We start from the raw sequence: 15,769 nt of genomic DNA on the forward strand, positions 1-15,769 counted from the left end.
AAGATGGACATAAAAGAGTCTTGCTTGAAGTAGAATAGAATATTGCATTTGTAGTCGACCTTCTCCAAAATGACAACCTTCCGGATCAGAATCCAATTTTGAATGTCAGTAAAGACTTTCACAACGAAGGCCTTTCTAGCGAAGGCCATGAAGGGCAAAATAAAGCTTCATCACATAATCTTCATTCTATTGATATATTCTCAGGTAAGTTAACTGGTTTTGAAGAATATGTGCATAAATAATGTACCTACAAGAATAGAATATACCCTGTTTATACTGCCAGAATGAGACTGAAAAGTCCCTTTACTCCCGCAGTCTAAACAAGGTCTTATGTTAATACCTTGCTTAAATTTAAAAGAAAAAAAAATACAGCAGAAAAGAGAGTAAGATAATAATGAAAATAAAAAGTTTGTGCTCCACTGCTTTGACCTCGTTGCTGTGACCTCTAATAATAATAATAAGAAGATGATGAAGAAGACGAATAAGAAGAGGAAAAATAATAATATGTAATAAAAAAAACTTAGTATGCTATACCTATTGGTACTAATATTGAAAAATGGAAACTGCTTGAGGGGTGAGGGGTGTAGCACAACTGTAGGTATAACTGCCAAGGTTTTTGGTGACAGGGATTTTACCCTCAATGGCGACAAGCTACTCTCTTCGTTACAGTATAAAAGTCAACAGCACGTTGGTATTCAGATGGTAAAACGTATAATTTGTATGAACGCCGTGAAACTGGTTTGAGTATGCAATGTGCAATGAAACAAAAATTAGTGGAGATGTCTGAATTACCACGTAATACAGCAGAAAAGAGAGTAAGATAATAATGAAAATAAAAAGTTTGTGCTCCACTGCTTTGACCTCGTTGCTGTGACCTCGACCACTGCGAGAGAAGTACTGCGAAAATGGTTCCTACCTTGGAAAAAAGTTAAAGTCCCTCCACATGTCAATTTACATCTTTTGTTTCTACGATCGACTGCTGCGAAAATGGTTCCTACCTTGGAAAAAAGTTAAAGTCCCTCCACATGTCAATTTACATCTTTTGTTTCTACGATCGACTGTACCTCTGCACTAGTCTTGACATACCTAGATATTTAGGCACATTATAATTGGTATTCAATATTTAAAATACCCAAGCAACCTATGAATACTTACCAAAACGAAGACTCCAATCAAACCGAACATGAGCAGCAGTTTTGGAAAAGCTTCGACCTCTGCACTAGTCTTGACATACCTAGATATTTAGGCACATTATAATTGGTATGCAATATTTAAAATACCCAAGCAACCTATGAATACTTACCAAAACGAAGACTCCAATCAAACCGAACATGAGCAGCAGTTTTGGAAAAGTCATTTTTGATTCAATCTCTTTTCTTGGCTTACAGAAACTTGTCTCAATACCCCTTTTATCACAGAAACTTATCACCAGGTCAAAAGCACTCCAAGTAATTCTCGTCACTAAAGTGTTAATAAACTCGAAAAGCGTTGGCAATTTCCTGAGAACCTTAAGCTAATTATTGACGTCAAAAATCGCGTGTGATGTGAGCATCAATAATTTGTTCAAGACACCTGGCTGAAACTACTGCCCGATTAGCTTGAACTTACCTCCATTGAATCACGTATGTCGTATGGATACCTACCTAGCAAAATATGCCAGAGATGTATTTTTGGATTATTACCGAACCCTGTAGAATTGGGTACCCTGTAGAAAGAATAATTGGGACGTCAAAAATCGCGTGTGATGTGAGCATCAATAATTTGTTCAAGACACCTGGCTGAAACTACTGCCCGATTGGCTTGAACTTAGCTCCATTGAACCACGTATGTCGTATGGATACCTACCTACCTAGCAAAATATGCCAGAGATGTATTTTTGGATTATTACCGAACCCTGTAGAATTGGGTACCCTGTAGAAAGAATAATTGGAGGGGGATTTTTTTTTTGTATAGGTACCTAAAAAATATGTTGGAAATTTTCCATTCATTTATCGGCGCTACTAATAGGTACCATCTACCATCATAATTCTCATGTCAAAAATGAAAAATAACATCTAAAAAAAAAAAAAATAAAAAAAAAAATACGGTCGTTTAATTAAAAAGCCCATAAAATTAATTCGTTTTTAATTAACATCACAATATAGCAAAGATACCTAAATTGAAAAACAGCGATAAAATCAAATGTCCCCATGCATTTCATTGTAGGACGTTGTGGAGCTAGTAGGGGAAAATAGAAAGAAGTTGAAATTGAAAATGAAGACAGTTTGGTGTGGAAGCCTTTGTGTAGGAATAGCGACGCTTTTTTGCCTGAGTAAGGTAAGTTGTAAAATACTAAAAAAAGGGAATTTGGCAAACACTAAAATTATACCTCTATTATTGGACCTATCCATTTTTATTTTTTTAACAAATTACATTAAAGCCAACAAACTGTTGGAGGAATTTATACAGTCTGTTCATAAAGTCCCAGGCCACCCTTTTTATTTCTTTACTGTTCATCCTGGGAAGCTGAAATTTTGCATGCAGCCCTTGATTATGATAAAAAAAATTGGGAGGTACCTACTCGAAATTTTGGAGGGCCCCCCACCCCGGCTACAGAGGGACCAACATTAAAATCTTAAATAAGAACCCCCTACTTGTGATCCATCATATAGGTCTTAAAGTACTTTGGTACATGTTTGGGCTCGATCCGACAACCAGGGCCGGAGTTATGGCCTATTCAAATTTTCAAATTAAGGAGCGCGGTAGCGCTCCGCCCCGCCAAGTCAAGAAAGTTTGACCGCGCTACTAGAGATATTATACGCGACAGGGAAAGTAGCCGTTTTCAGGTATAGACTTTATCCTAAGGAGATAAAATTCGTTTTCGGAATGGAACGGCTGGATTTGAAGGACAGGGTAGTCCTTCTCTCTTCGATTTCGGGATTATAAGACCTCAGACCACTATCAAACCCCTTAAAAGAAGAGAAGAAAAAAACATGTTAATTTTGAAGCCAGTCTACGCAGGATGACTCTAATAATAATAATAAAAAACGGACTTAGAAAAAAAAAAATAATAATAAAATTAATCTCTTCTCTATTCGGCAGGTATGTCTCGTCATCGGGCAGGGGAGCCCAGGCATGCCGCCCCCCGCTTCCCCCATGGGCACCCCTCCTAAACCCCCTGGTGCAGCAGGCGCCATGCCGCCCCCTCAGGGAGGTGGTATGCCTCCTCAGGGAGGTGGTATGCCCCCTCCAGCCAATCCTCAGATGCAAGGGAACATGATGAGGCCTGGCATGTATTCAGGACAGGACATGGATGATGTGGATAGCATGGAGGGAATGCGCGGTAATCCCGGCATGTATGGAGGAGGGTACGGGCAAAACCCGTACGGGCAAAACCCGTACGGGGGGTGAAAGCTCGGCTACTCACAAGACCAAGTCCATGTTTTTCTTCCTGCTCCAAACTGAACAGGGCGACCTATTCAAGGTATGCTATTGTTTTATGCAACAACTTTACGCTATTTGTTTAGTAGACCTGTTACCAATCTTTTTTTTTGCCTGTGTACCTCTCGGATACCCAGGTTTAATATCATGAACCCCCTCTACCATCAGAAGTACCGGATACCCATACCTAGGTTGATATTAATACTGAGTTTGAAACACACTCAGCACCTTTTGAAAACATTCAGTACTTCAGTACCTGGAGGTAGAATTCAGTACCCATTTTGGACTGTACTGCACAAAAAAGCTGTCAAAATTCAAAATTTGCTTTTGTGATTCTTTTGCTCACCATTACACTTTTTTTTTTTTTTTTTTTATTTGGGGTGAAAGGCCGCTAACATGTTTCATTTATTTAGCCGTTTAACTTTTTACTTTCCATTACATAATGTAGGTATAGACACCTCAGGGGCAAAGACCTAAGATGTTAGTCCCCTGTTAAAACAAATGCTATAAACCTAATAAACTTATACCCACTCTATGTTAATGAGGAAGATTGGAATCAATCTAATTTTCTTAATATGTAATTAAAGTGGAAAAGCCAAATAGGTAGGTATTAGGTATAGGTAGGTAGGTAGGTAGGTAGGTAGGACAGTACCAAATACATAGGTACTTACCTACTTGGCTATTAAAGTTAAAATCACCAAGTCCTTTTTTTCAGTTTTGGGAATCAAAGAAGGTTTCAAATCAAAATTTTTTTTAGGAAAATCTAGGCAGGCTCTTTCCATTGACAAGGATATTTATTAGGTAAATCAAAATAGCTAAAAATGGACTTGGTGATTATCTGATTGTTAAACTTTGGAGAATTAATTTAATGAAATAAATTCAGTCACTATCTGGCTTCTAAGAGAAACAGTGTATTTATTGATTCGCTCTGTTCTGAATTCCTTGATTCTTCGATTGCTCTTCATAAGTTATACGTTGGTAGGTATGTCTTCACTTGGTCAACTTTACGTGCGTCTAGAGTTATACTGCTATATGAAAAGCAAGACCTATGAGCACGATTCACCAATGATAGATACCAATATATCTAAAGGATTTCCGATGAAGATGTCTTGGAAAAATCTAACGCATCATCTTCAGCATTCGGCCACTTTTTTTGTAATAACAATATTCCTTATAAATACTGCTCGACTAGGACTGAAAAGTCCATTACTCCAACAGTAATAGGCTACTACTATTCGACCTAAATTAATCCAGGACGGTGGACTTCGGATCTGGAGGTTGGTGGTTCAAGTCCAAGTCAAGTCATAAGACCAACCTCAGTGGTTAGCGCGGTGGACTTCAGATCTGGAGGTTGGTGGTTCGAGTCCAAGTCAAGTCATAAAATTTAGCGTATTCCATTAAGCAGGGAACGACATTTGTGACGAGCATTTATGCTTAACACAATTACAATTATTGCTTTAATTTAATTGAGGACTAAATTCTATATCAGGACTAGAAATGAAATGAACGCCTTCCTGTTTACCAGGCGAGCGTATTGACCACTACACCATAGAGGTAAATAGGTAGGTAGGTACCTGCTCATTTTTACTCGAACTTACTTGCAGCTCACTGCGCTAGACCCTTTTAAGTCTTAAAAAAAAAAAAAAAAAAAAAAAAAAAAAAAAAAAACATGGTGAGTATTGGTGAGCGATAAAGTCCGCCAAAGAGTTAGAGGGGTTTAACGTCACTTTCAACAACTATAGCGTCTTCTCGTGACGGGGGTTTTACCCGCAATTCGGTGACAAACTACTATTTCTTTGGTGGTGCCTTCGAGACGAATCAGAAATCTCACATGCATAAGTAGGACGTCTTACGTGGTTGTTATCTAGAATGACTATCCTGGAGGACATGGGGTGCTGCTGACCAGGGCCAGATCCAGAATTTTGTCGAAGGGGACTATTTCTTTGGTAGTGCCTTCGAGACGAATCAGAAATCCCACATGCATACGTAACGTCTTACGTGGTTGTTATCTAGAATGACTATCCTGGAGGACATGGGGTGTTTTGCTGACCAAAGTGATCCAAACAAGTGATGTACGGGTGGCGAGGGATTCCAAATTTTCTGAGTCTAGTCTACAATAAAGAAGAAAAAATAAAGCTTGAGGGTGGGGGGCTCGCTGAACGTTTACAATGAATCACTGAAATTAACCTTGTATCAAATCAGGATGGGTGACCATCCTGGCAAATGCCTCATGCTGGCTTTTACCTTTTTGCTGATCTAATTTGGATTTCAACATGAGACTTTCAAAATAGCAACAAAGGAGAAAAAGTTCTTCGAGGATAATATTTAAGACTTATAAAAACAGCTCCTGAATTCCACCCTCACACACAAAAAGAAAAAAAGATATCCCTTCTTTCGCCATCGCCATTCGGCGAAAGCTAAAGCCGCTAAAACAACAACAACAACAACAACAACAACAACAACAATAACAACAACAGCATACCTAATTCTTGTGAAAATAATATTACATATTGTACAGTTTTTATTAGTGTTACTACTAGCAGTTTGTCCGTTCTTCGCCATGAAAAATTGATCATAACTCGAAATCGGTTTACAATTAAGTCAAAATCCTCTCTTATTGATGCACAAGTAGAAAATATTAGAAGTAGAATAGGTACGAAGGAATAGGAAAATAGAAGTAGAATGGGTACGTATTCCTACGCGATTGGAGCTTTCTAGGTGTTGGACGGAGTTCTCTAGGGATAGAGCGATCAGTGAGTGAATGAGTGAGCCAATGGATCTCGCTTTTTTAACGCTTTTATTTAAAAAAAGACGAGATTTCCGATGTTGTGTACAACCATCAAAAAATTGGTGAGATCAGATATTCTCATCTCTTGTCCTCTACTTCAATTTCCTCAAAATCCTTGATCGGTCCTATGCCTTTGTTTGCAGGGATGCACCGCCGACGACGATAAAATCAAGGATATCTTGCAAGGAGGCAAACCGGTCAAGGTGAAAGAAAAGGAGATCTACTACGAAGCAGGGTCCGACAAGAAATCCGGTGGCGGAGGCAACATTAACATCGAAAACAAAAACGAAAACAAAAGCCCACCAGCACCCCCCGCACCCAATGTAAACATTATCAACAAGAACGATAACAAATCGCCCCCGTCAGGAGGTAGTAACGTGAACATTGTTAATGATAATGACAACAAACCCGGTGGTGGAGGAGGCAACAATGCTAATGTTCCCAACAATAACAGAAACATGCCAGGCGGAATGCCTCCTATTGGCCCTAATGGAATGCCGGGAGGGATGCCAGGTCCTAATGGAATGCCAATGATGCCAGGTGGAATGCCTCCTATGGGTCCTAATGGAATGCCGATGATGCCCGGTGGAATGCCGGGAGGGATGCCAGGTCCTAATGGAATGCCAATGATGGTGCCGAAAAAAAATTCGAAATTGTTTTCCTGAGGGGGCCTATAAACACAGAGGATAATTAAGGGTTTCTGTCCTACCTGTTGTACTTGGACGGCACTTATTTCGATACATTTGTCCCGACTTAATGCTATTAGATTAGGTAGATTTTGACTAGTGTTTTCCAAGTTTTTGTTCACATAGATGCACGATCCACCACCCAGGTGGGACAAACCACCACCCAGGTGGGTTAAACTGGGTATCTATGTATGTTTTATGTGCATTAAACCTTTACATAGGTACATTACCTAGGTACCTATTTTTATCGTGTCATTCGTGTCTGCTAATTAAGTCTACCAGTATCACCGCCTAATTAGCAAAAAAATGAAATTAGCAAATGAGTGACAGTTGTTACGAAATTGAATATAACTCAATTAATTTGGTCGTATAAAAATTATGTGCTCACCTTTTTTCGGAGTTCTATGAGATTTGGGAGCCCATCTTTTGGCAATGGACATACAAATTACATGGCCATTTCGAAGTATGTTCCTAATTAGATGGACGATAAGAGATACAATACAATAAGGTTTCGGGTCAACAAGAGAGTAAAAATAATTCCAATGGAAATTCGAGCGGGTAGGGTAACATCTACTTATTGCAACTAGGTAGGTATACCTAGACGTCCAGAAACCAGAAACAAGAAGGTAGGTACTTATCTAAATTACATGGGTAAATAACTCCTTCCTTTCAAAAGTTGTATACGTATTTAGGAGTTATAATAATTTTGAATTGTTCCATGTGCGGAACATAATTTTTAGTTACTTACCTAAGTATACCTAGCTGACAACCTCTGTTTAACTTTTGTAGGAGGAAATTTTGTGCTTTTTGATACGGTCTAAGCTGAAATTTTAGGAAACTTCAACCTGATATGAAATTCTAGGACAACTGACAACTGTTATCGAATTTTAGTTTCGAGTATTTGCTTTTTTCGGAGTTCTATGAGATTTGGGTGCCCATCTTTTGGCAATGGACATACAAATTACATGGCCATTTCGAAGTATGTAAAGTATGTTCCTAATTAGATGGACGATAAGAGATACAATACAATAAGGTTTCGGGTCAACAAGAGAGTAAAAATAATTCCAATGGAAATTCGAGCGGGTAGGGTAACATCTACTTATTGCAACTAGGTAGGTATACCTAGACGTCCAGAAACCAGAAACAAGAAGGTAGGTACTTATCTAAATTACATGGGTAAATAACTCCTTCCTTTCAAAAGTTGTATACGTATTTAGGAGTTATAATAATTTTGAATTGTTCCATGTGCGGAACATAATTTTTAGTTACTTACCTAAGTATACCTAGCTGACAACCTCTGTTTAACTTTTGTAGGAGGAAATTTTGTGCTTTTTGATACGGTCTAAGCTGAAATTTTAGGAAACTTCAACCTGATATGAAATTCTAGGACAACTGACAACTGTTATCGAATTTTAGTTTCGAGTATTTGGTTCGACAGTTTAGTGACGAAAAATTCCTGCAGCTTGAAGCAACAGGTTTTATCAATCACCTTTAGGAAATATTACAAGTCTTTTTTCTTCTTACTAGGAAGTATTACTACAAGGACGACAATCACAAAAATAATTAATACAAGTAACCCTCAGGTAAAAGTTATTGAAGGATATCGCAACAGATCGATAACCGGTTGCATTTGTTGAGTATTTGGTTCGACAGTTTAGTGACGAAAAATTCCTGCAGCTTAAAGCAACAGGTTTTATCAATCACCTTTAGGAAATATTACAAGTCTTTTTTCTTCTTACTAGGAAGTATTACTACAAGGACAATCACAAAAATAATTAATACAAGTAACCCTCAGGTAAAAGTTATTGAAGGATATCGCAACAGATTGATAACCGGTTGCATTTGTAGTCGACCTCCTCCAAAATGACAACCCTCCGGATCAGAATCCAATTTTGAATGTCAGTAAAGACTTTCACAACGAAGGCGAAGGCCTTTCTAGCGAAGGCCATGAAGGGCAAAATAAACCTTCATCACATAATCTTCATTCTATTGATATATTCTCAGGTAAGTTAATTAACTGGTTTTGAAGAATATGTGCATAAATAATGTACCTACCTACAAACAGCTCCTGAATTCCACCCTCACACACAAAAAGAAAAAAAGAATGCCCATGATGCCAGGTGGAATGCCTCCTATGGGTCCTAATGGAATGCCCATGATGCCAGGTGGTATGCCTCCTATGATGCCAGGTGGAATACCTCCAATGATGCAAGGGGGGATGCCTCCAATGATGCCAGGTGGAATGCCTCCAATGATGCCAGGTGGAATACCTCCAATGATGTCAGGTGGAATGCCTCCAATGATGCCAGGTGGAATGCCTCCAATGATGCCAGGTGGAATGCCTCCAATGATGCCAGGTGGGATGCCTCCTGTTGTATAGGGGTGACCAGTCTTGGTTTAGAAGCGAGTTTTTTAAAGTTTCCAAGTTTATTTCTTTAGCTGCTCTTACTCTACACCGTTGCCAATGATGCCAGGTGGTATGCCTCCTATGGGTCTTAATGGAATGCCAATGATGCCAGGTGGTATGCCTCCTATGGGTCCTTATGGAATGCCAATGATGCCAGGTGGTATGCCTCCTATGGGTCCTAATGGAATGCCCATGATGGCAGGTGGAATGCCTCCTATGGGTCCTAATGGAATGCCCATGATGCCAGGTGGTATGCCTCCCATGGGTCCTTATGGAAGAATGCCTCCAATGATGCCAGGTGGAATACCTCCAATGATGCAAGGTGGGATGCCTCCAATGATGCCAGGTGGAATGCCTCCAATGATGCCAGGTGGAATGCCTCCAATGATGCCAGGTGGAATGCCTCCAATGATGCCAGGAGGAATGCCTCCAATGATGCCAGGTGGGATGCCTCCAATGATGCCGGGTGGAATGGGTATGCCTCCAATGATGCCACCTTTACTAGCCATGTGCAATATGATTCCAATGGGATTGCCACTTCCGATGATGCCTGGAGGAATGCCTATGCCGACGCCTGGCTTGGGACTTCTTCGATCGATTCCCTTGGACTTCAACGGTGACAACCGAATGGACAATATACTGATGCCAGTGGATAGAAACATGGATGGCCTTCCAGAACACTACCATCTCTACACAGATATGAATTGCGATGGGATTGCTGATTCTGTGGTTCCCATTGACCTGGATGATGTGATCAAGCTCTTCGTCTGTGCAAAGGCGCTAACCGGTAATTTGCAAGTGGGAAATTTGATTGGATCTCCTCCAGGTATGTGTATGGCTCCTGGAATGGGAATGGGCGGCATGCAGCCAGGAATGATGGGAATGGGTGGCATGCAGCCAGGAATGATGGGAATCGGTGGCATGCAGCCAGGAATGATGGGAGTGGGTGGAATGCAGCCAGGAATGATGGGAATGGGTGGAATGCAGCCAGGAATGATGGGAATGGGTGGAATGCCGATTCCTTTGGACTTCACCGGTGACCAGAGAGTCGATAGCTTCTTGATGCCTGTGGATATCAACCGTGATGGTATTCCAGATATTTTAAACATGTGTGCAGACATTAATGGGAACGGATTCCCCGACACCATGGTACCTATTGATTTGGACAACGCTATCAAGCTGTTTTTGGCCTCTCGCGGATTAACAATGACTCCAGGGATGGGAATGGGTGGAATGCAACCAGGAATGATGGGGATGGGTGGAATGCAAGCGGGAATGATGGGAATGGGTGGAATGCCTCCAGGAATGATGGGAATGGGCGGAATGCAGCCAGGAATGATGGGAATGGGTGGAATGCCTCCAGGAATGATGGGAATGGGTGGAATGCAGCCAGGAATGATGGGTATGGGTGGAATGCCTCCAGGAATGATGGGAATGGGTGGAATGCCTCCAGGAATGATGGGAATGGGTGGAATGCAGCCAGGAATGATGGGGATGGGTGGAATGCCTCCAGGAATGATGGGAATGGGTGGAATGCAGCCGGGAATGATGGGAATGGGTGGAATGCCTCCAGGAATGATGGGAATGGGTGGAATGCCTCCAGGAATGATGGGAATGGGTATGGGTGGAATGATGCCAGGAATTCCATTGGATTTCAATGGTGACAACCGACCGGACAGCATGCTCAGTCCTATTGATGTAAATCGGGATGGCCTAGCTGACTTTCATACCATGCCAATGGACCGAAACGGGGATGGCATGATGGACACCAATTTCCCCATTGATCTGGACAATGCTGTTCAGCTATATGTGTTAGGAAGAGAATTGACTTGTAATCCGGGAATGATGCCAGGCATGTTCCCCCCAATCGGAGGAGGAATGGGAATGGGTGGAATGCAGCCAGGAATGATGGGAATGGGTGGAATACAATCAGGAATGTTGGGAATGGGCGGAATGCAGCCAGGAATGATGGGGATGGGTGGAATGCCTCCAGGAATGATGGGAATGGGTGGAATGCCTCCAGGAATGATGGGAATGGGTATGGGTGGAATGATGCCAGGAATTCCATTGGATTTCAATGGTGACAACCGACCGGACAGCATGCTCAGTCCTATTGATGTAAATCGGGATGGCCTAGCTGACTTTCATACCATGCCAATGGACCGAAACGGGGATGGCATGATGGACACCAATTTCCCCATTGATCTGGACAATGCTGTTCAGCTATATGTGTTAGGAAGAGAATTGACTTGTAATCCGGGAATGATGCCAGGCATGTTCCCCCCAATCGGAGGAGGAATGGGAATGGGTGGAATGCAGCCAGCAATGATGGGAATGGGTGGAATACAATCAGGAATGATGGGAATGGGCGGAATGCAGCCAGGAATGATGGGGATGGGTGGAATGCCTCCAGGAATGATGGGAATGGGTGGAATGCCTCCAGGAATCTACACTATCATGCTTGACCGGAATGGGGACGGCATGCCAGAGAATGTTCCGATCGATATGGACAACGCTATCCGTCTCTATCTGTTAGAACCAGGAATGATGGGAATGGGTGGAATGCCTCCAGGAATGATGGGAATGGGTGGAATGCAGCCAGGAATTATGGGAATGGGTGGAATGCAGCCAGGAATGATGGGAATGGGTGGAATACAACCAGGAATTATGGGAATGGGCGGAATGCAACCAGGAATAATGGGAATGGGTGGAATGCAACCAGGAATGATGGGAATGGGTGGAATGCAACCAGGAATGATGGGGATGGGTAGATCACCTATAATGCTGGACTTCAATGGAGATAATCGTGTGGACAACATGTTGTCTCCAATAGATATGAATGGAGATGGCATGCCTGACCTTTACACTATCATGCTTGACCGGAATGGTGACGGCATGCCAGAGAATGTTCCGATCGATATGGACAACGCTATCCGTCTCTATCTGTTAGCCAAAGCTGTCACTGAAAAGCCTCCTGACATGAGCATGATGCCACCAGGGCCAGGTTATGGAATGCCAATGCCTGGAATGCCAGGAATGATGCCACAAACTGGAATGCCAGCATGCATGCCCATGGCAGGTATGCCCCCAGGTGGAATGGGTATGCCTCCATTCGGAATGGGTATGCCCCCAGGCGGTATGCCCATGATGCCAGGTGGAATGCCTCCTATGGGTCCTAATGGAATGCCTCTGATGCCAGGCTGTATGCCAGGAGGGATGCCAATGATGCCAGGTGGAATGCCAGGAGGGATGCCAATGATGCCAGGAGGGATGCCCATGATGCCAGGTGGAATGCCTCCCATGGGTCCTTATGGAATGCCCATGATGCCAGGTGGAATGCCTCCTATGGGTCCTAATGGAATGCCTATGATGCCAGGTGGTATGCCTCCTATGGGTCCCAATGGAATGCCAATGATGCCAGGTGGTATGCCAGGAGGAATGCCAATGATGCCAGGTGGAATGCCAGGAGGAATGCCAATGCCTCCAGGTGGAATGGGTATGCCAGGAGGAATGGGAATGCCATCATCCACATCATCGTCATCTTCAAGTGCAGGTCCAGGTGGTTCTTCCTCTTCATCATCTGCTGCTAGTAGTCCTCTAGGTGGTAGCACTTCCTCCTCTTCTTCATCATCAGGAGCAGGTGGCACATCATCCAGTTCTAGTTCATCCAGTAGCGCTCCTCCACTTGGACGTAGAACGATAGACAAATCTATTCCTGCTAAGAATACTTTGAACAGACGAGTTGTAGGCTCTATCACATCTGACCTACAAACTAATCCCGCTCAATCTTCTCCCTCTTCCAATAATGTGCGAAGATCTGCGCCTATGCCTGAAAGTGAATCTCAGTTGAGAAGTGTTGAGTCTTTCATTTTGAAACGAAGAGATCCAGAATCGGTGCCTCGTGTTACCAAGAAAGCTCGTTTAACAAGAAAGTTCATGTTGAACCGGAGATTTATCAATCTCTTTGGCTATCCTTCGGCTTATATCACGTCACCCCTACAGAGAATTGTGTCTGGTGTGAGTTCTTTATTGGGAACTTCACCAGGAGTTAATTCTTTATTGGGAACCACAACAGGTGTGAATTCTTTATTAGGAACCACGGTTAGTAATACTCAGTCTGCAGTGAAGACAGTTGCAAGCCAAGAGTTGGATACCACAAAGAAAACAGATAGCGATGTTTTGGATTTGCAATCCGATAGAACAAACGATGTAAAAAAGGAAACTCATTTCGAAAGGAAAATGACTCGGGTACCAGTCAAGCAAAAAGCGGAAAGTATCATTGTCTGATTGAGTATAATCTAGCTACAAACTCTTTTAAAACCATTATTATGAGGAAGCTTTAATAAGACACCTTTTATGTACCTATAAATGAGCTTAATACCTAATGTAATCAGTAAAACCCATGATTTTGGTGTAATAATTATATCCATGTGGTCTTTAGTAAAGCAGGAATGTGATGTTTATTTCTCAGGAGTAACATTCGTACCTCTCTAGATATTTGATACCTACCGATTTGCAAAGGTGAAATCGATATGCACCTTGGATTAATTTATTTTAATTTAATACCTAGATACCTATCATGATTTTGGTGTAGGTAATATATCCATGTGGTCTTTAGTAAAAGCAGGAATGTGATGTTTATTTTTCAGGAGTAACATTCGTACCTCTCTAGATATTTGATCCCTACCGATTTGCAAAGGTGAAATCGATATGCACCTCCATGATTTTGGTGTAGGTAATATATCCATGTGGTCTTTAGTAAAAGCAGGATTGTGATGTTTATTTTTCAGGAGTAACATTCGTACCTCTCTAGATATTTGATCCCTACCGATTTGCAAAGGTGAAATCGATATGCACCTTGGATTAATTTATTTTAATTTAATACCTAGATACCTACATATTTATAACAGGTACAAATGTATGTATTTATCTAATCTTTTAGCAGCAGGTTCCTATATTTTATGAAAAATGCAATACCTACCTAAACCTAAGTTGTAATACCTCTTTAAAATCTCATTTTCTTTAGCTGAACGAGGTTTCGCTTTACCTACCAAAGTGCCTATAGAGTTACTTTGGTAGCTAATGCGAAACCGACAAGGAAATCAAAACACACATGGATACCTCGTAGATAGTTAGATACTACAACTTTATTGATGTGTGTTACAGAAATTCTACAAATAGAGATAAATTTTATCCACCTTTTTAACTCAGAACTGTTTTTTCGTCGCGTGTAACATCGCGTAAAGTAGGTAATGTGTAACTTACCTCCCAGTGGCGTAGACCTTATGAAGACGATTGAGTAGCTGTTTTAATCGAGTAGCGAGCAGTGGTGACATTACCAGTGTAAAGAGATTAGTGAAAAAAGGGATTTGCTTACGAAAAGGAGGCACTTACTGTGATAACCACAAAAATATTGTGAAAGAGGCTCTGCTTCACCACAAAATAATAAACGGCATATGGCTGCTATATTTTCAGGGCCCTGTTCACTGGCCCTGAGCCGCCTTTCTACGAATGCACATGCATTTATCTAGGTACCCAGGTAGAATCACACCACAAAATAATAAACGGTAGGTATATGGCTGCTATGTATATTTTCAGGGCCCTGTTCACTGGCCCTGAGCCGCCTTTCTACGAATGCACATGCATTTATCTAGGTACCTACCTACCTACCCAGGTAGATACCTCCTGTGAATTTTCCCTGACTTTCGGAATATGATTTCTTACAAATTCATACTTACCTAGCTATGACAATTGAAGACCGATCATCAATAATGTGCTTAGTGCCAAAAAGTTCAAACTGAGATAATAAGGTTTTTCCTGGTTTACCACGGGCACATACCACTACCCCCATCTATAGGGATTTTTTTTTTTTTTTTTGAACTTTGTGCCCAGGTAGATACCTCCTGTGAATTTTCCATGACTTACAAATTAATGTGCTTAGTGCCAAAAAGTTCAAAGTGAGATAATGAGATTTTTCTTCCTGGTTTACCACGGGCACATATACCACTACCCCCATATTATGGGGGATATCTATAGGGATTTTTTTTTTAATTTTTTGGAACGTTGTGAAGCTTAGCGCGTTTTACAGAGTATGTTCACTGGTACATAGTACGTGATTTTTTTTTTTTTTTTAAGATGAGTGTTTCACCGCCGTTTTTATTTCGTAGCGATGAAACAACTGCTACATTGGACGCTTGTGGTCTGTGTCGTAGCATGCCCATCCCGTAGTAGGTATGCCTCTCATCAGATGGGCGAGAAGAGACACAATACTTCCCATTTAGGTGCTGGGTCAACACGGGAACACCAGAAAGTAACCCGTTGAAATATTTGCAATCGAAAAACGAGTACAAATTTTTGTCGATGGTGGGATTCGAACCCGGGACCTTCTGCATGGCAAGCAAGCGCGTTACCACTGGACCAACCGTGCCCACATTCAGCCAATCTAGTCGTATGGAGGTATTCAATTGA

At 41.6% G+C, this 15,769-nt stretch overlaps 2 protein-coding genes and 1 long non-coding RNA gene across 6 annotated transcripts; all 3 read left to right on the plus strand.

The window, feature by feature from the left end:
* The first annotated feature begins 48 nt into the window (after positions 1–48).
* Positions 49–13,746, plus strand: LOC103514506 (collagen alpha-2(IV) chain-like). 4 transcript variants are annotated; one of them, XM_026827460.1, is made up of 7 exons: positions 49–204; positions 6,352–6,840; positions 9,011–9,059; positions 9,132–9,251; positions 9,600–11,744; positions 11,844–12,722; positions 12,756–13,746. In XM_026827460.1, the coding sequence occupies exons 1-7, from the start codon at positions 103–105 to the stop codon at positions 13,586–13,588; spliced, it is 4,617 nt and encodes a 1,538-aa protein (XP_026683261.1). In that variant the 5' UTR covers positions 49–102; the 3' UTR covers positions 13,589–13,746. The 4 variants fall into 4 exon arrangements, with proteins under 4 accessions (XP_026683261.1, XP_017301737.1, XP_017301739.1 ...); XM_017446248.2 differs by having other exon boundaries at positions 9,648–11,744; positions 11,844–13,746; XM_017446250.2 differs by having other exon boundaries at positions 9,696–11,744; positions 11,844–13,746.
* Positions 2,120–4,342, plus strand: LOC103514507 (basic salivary proline-rich protein 3-like). The gene is made up of 3 exons (XM_008479404.3): positions 2,120–2,316; positions 3,082–3,386; positions 3,801–4,342. Exons 1-3 carry the CDS (start codon positions 2,254–2,256, stop codon positions 3,802–3,804), a joined length of 372 nt encoding a protein of 123 aa, XP_008477626.1. The 5' UTR covers positions 2,120–2,253; the 3' UTR covers positions 3,805–4,342.
* Positions 13,747–13,904: 158 nt separating the features above from the next.
* Positions 13,905–14,249, plus strand: LOC113469621. Its single transcript, XR_003392982.1, has 2 exons — positions 13,905–14,000; positions 14,142–14,249. It is a non-coding gene; the product is annotated as an uncharacterized LOC113469621 (long non-coding RNA).
* Positions 14,250–15,769: the final 1,520 nt, after the last annotated feature.

Source organism: Diaphorina citri, unplaced genomic scaffold (genome assembly GCF_000475195.1).
Source record: "Diaphorina citri unplaced genomic scaffold, Diaci psyllid genome assembly version 1.1 scaffold1158, whole genome shotgun sequence".
NCBI lineage: Eukaryota > Metazoa > Arthropoda > Insecta > Hemiptera > Psyllidae > Diaphorina > Diaphorina citri.

Bases quoted from the DNA above. Each gene is read 5' to 3' on its own strand.
- LOC103514507 (XM_008479404.3), top strand. From the start codon at position 2,254: ATGAAGACAGTTTGGTGTGGAAGCCTTTGTGTAGGAATAGCGACGCTT. The intron at 2,317-3,081 runs GTAAGTTGTAAA...TCTATTCGGCAG, and splicing joins CGCTTTTTTGCCTGAGTAAG to GTATGTCTCGTCATCGGGCA.
- LOC103514506 (XM_026827460.1), top strand. From the start codon at position 103: ATGTCAGTAAAGACTTTCACAACGAAGGCCTTTCTAGCGAAGGCCATG. The intron at 9,252-9,599 runs GTGGGATGCCTC...CAATGATGCCAG, and splicing joins AATGCCTCCAATGATGCCAG to GTGGAATACCTCCAATGATG. The intron at 11,745-11,843 runs GAATCTACACTA...TGTTAGAACCAG, and splicing joins AATGGGTGGAATGCCTCCAG to GAATGATGGGAATGGGTGGA.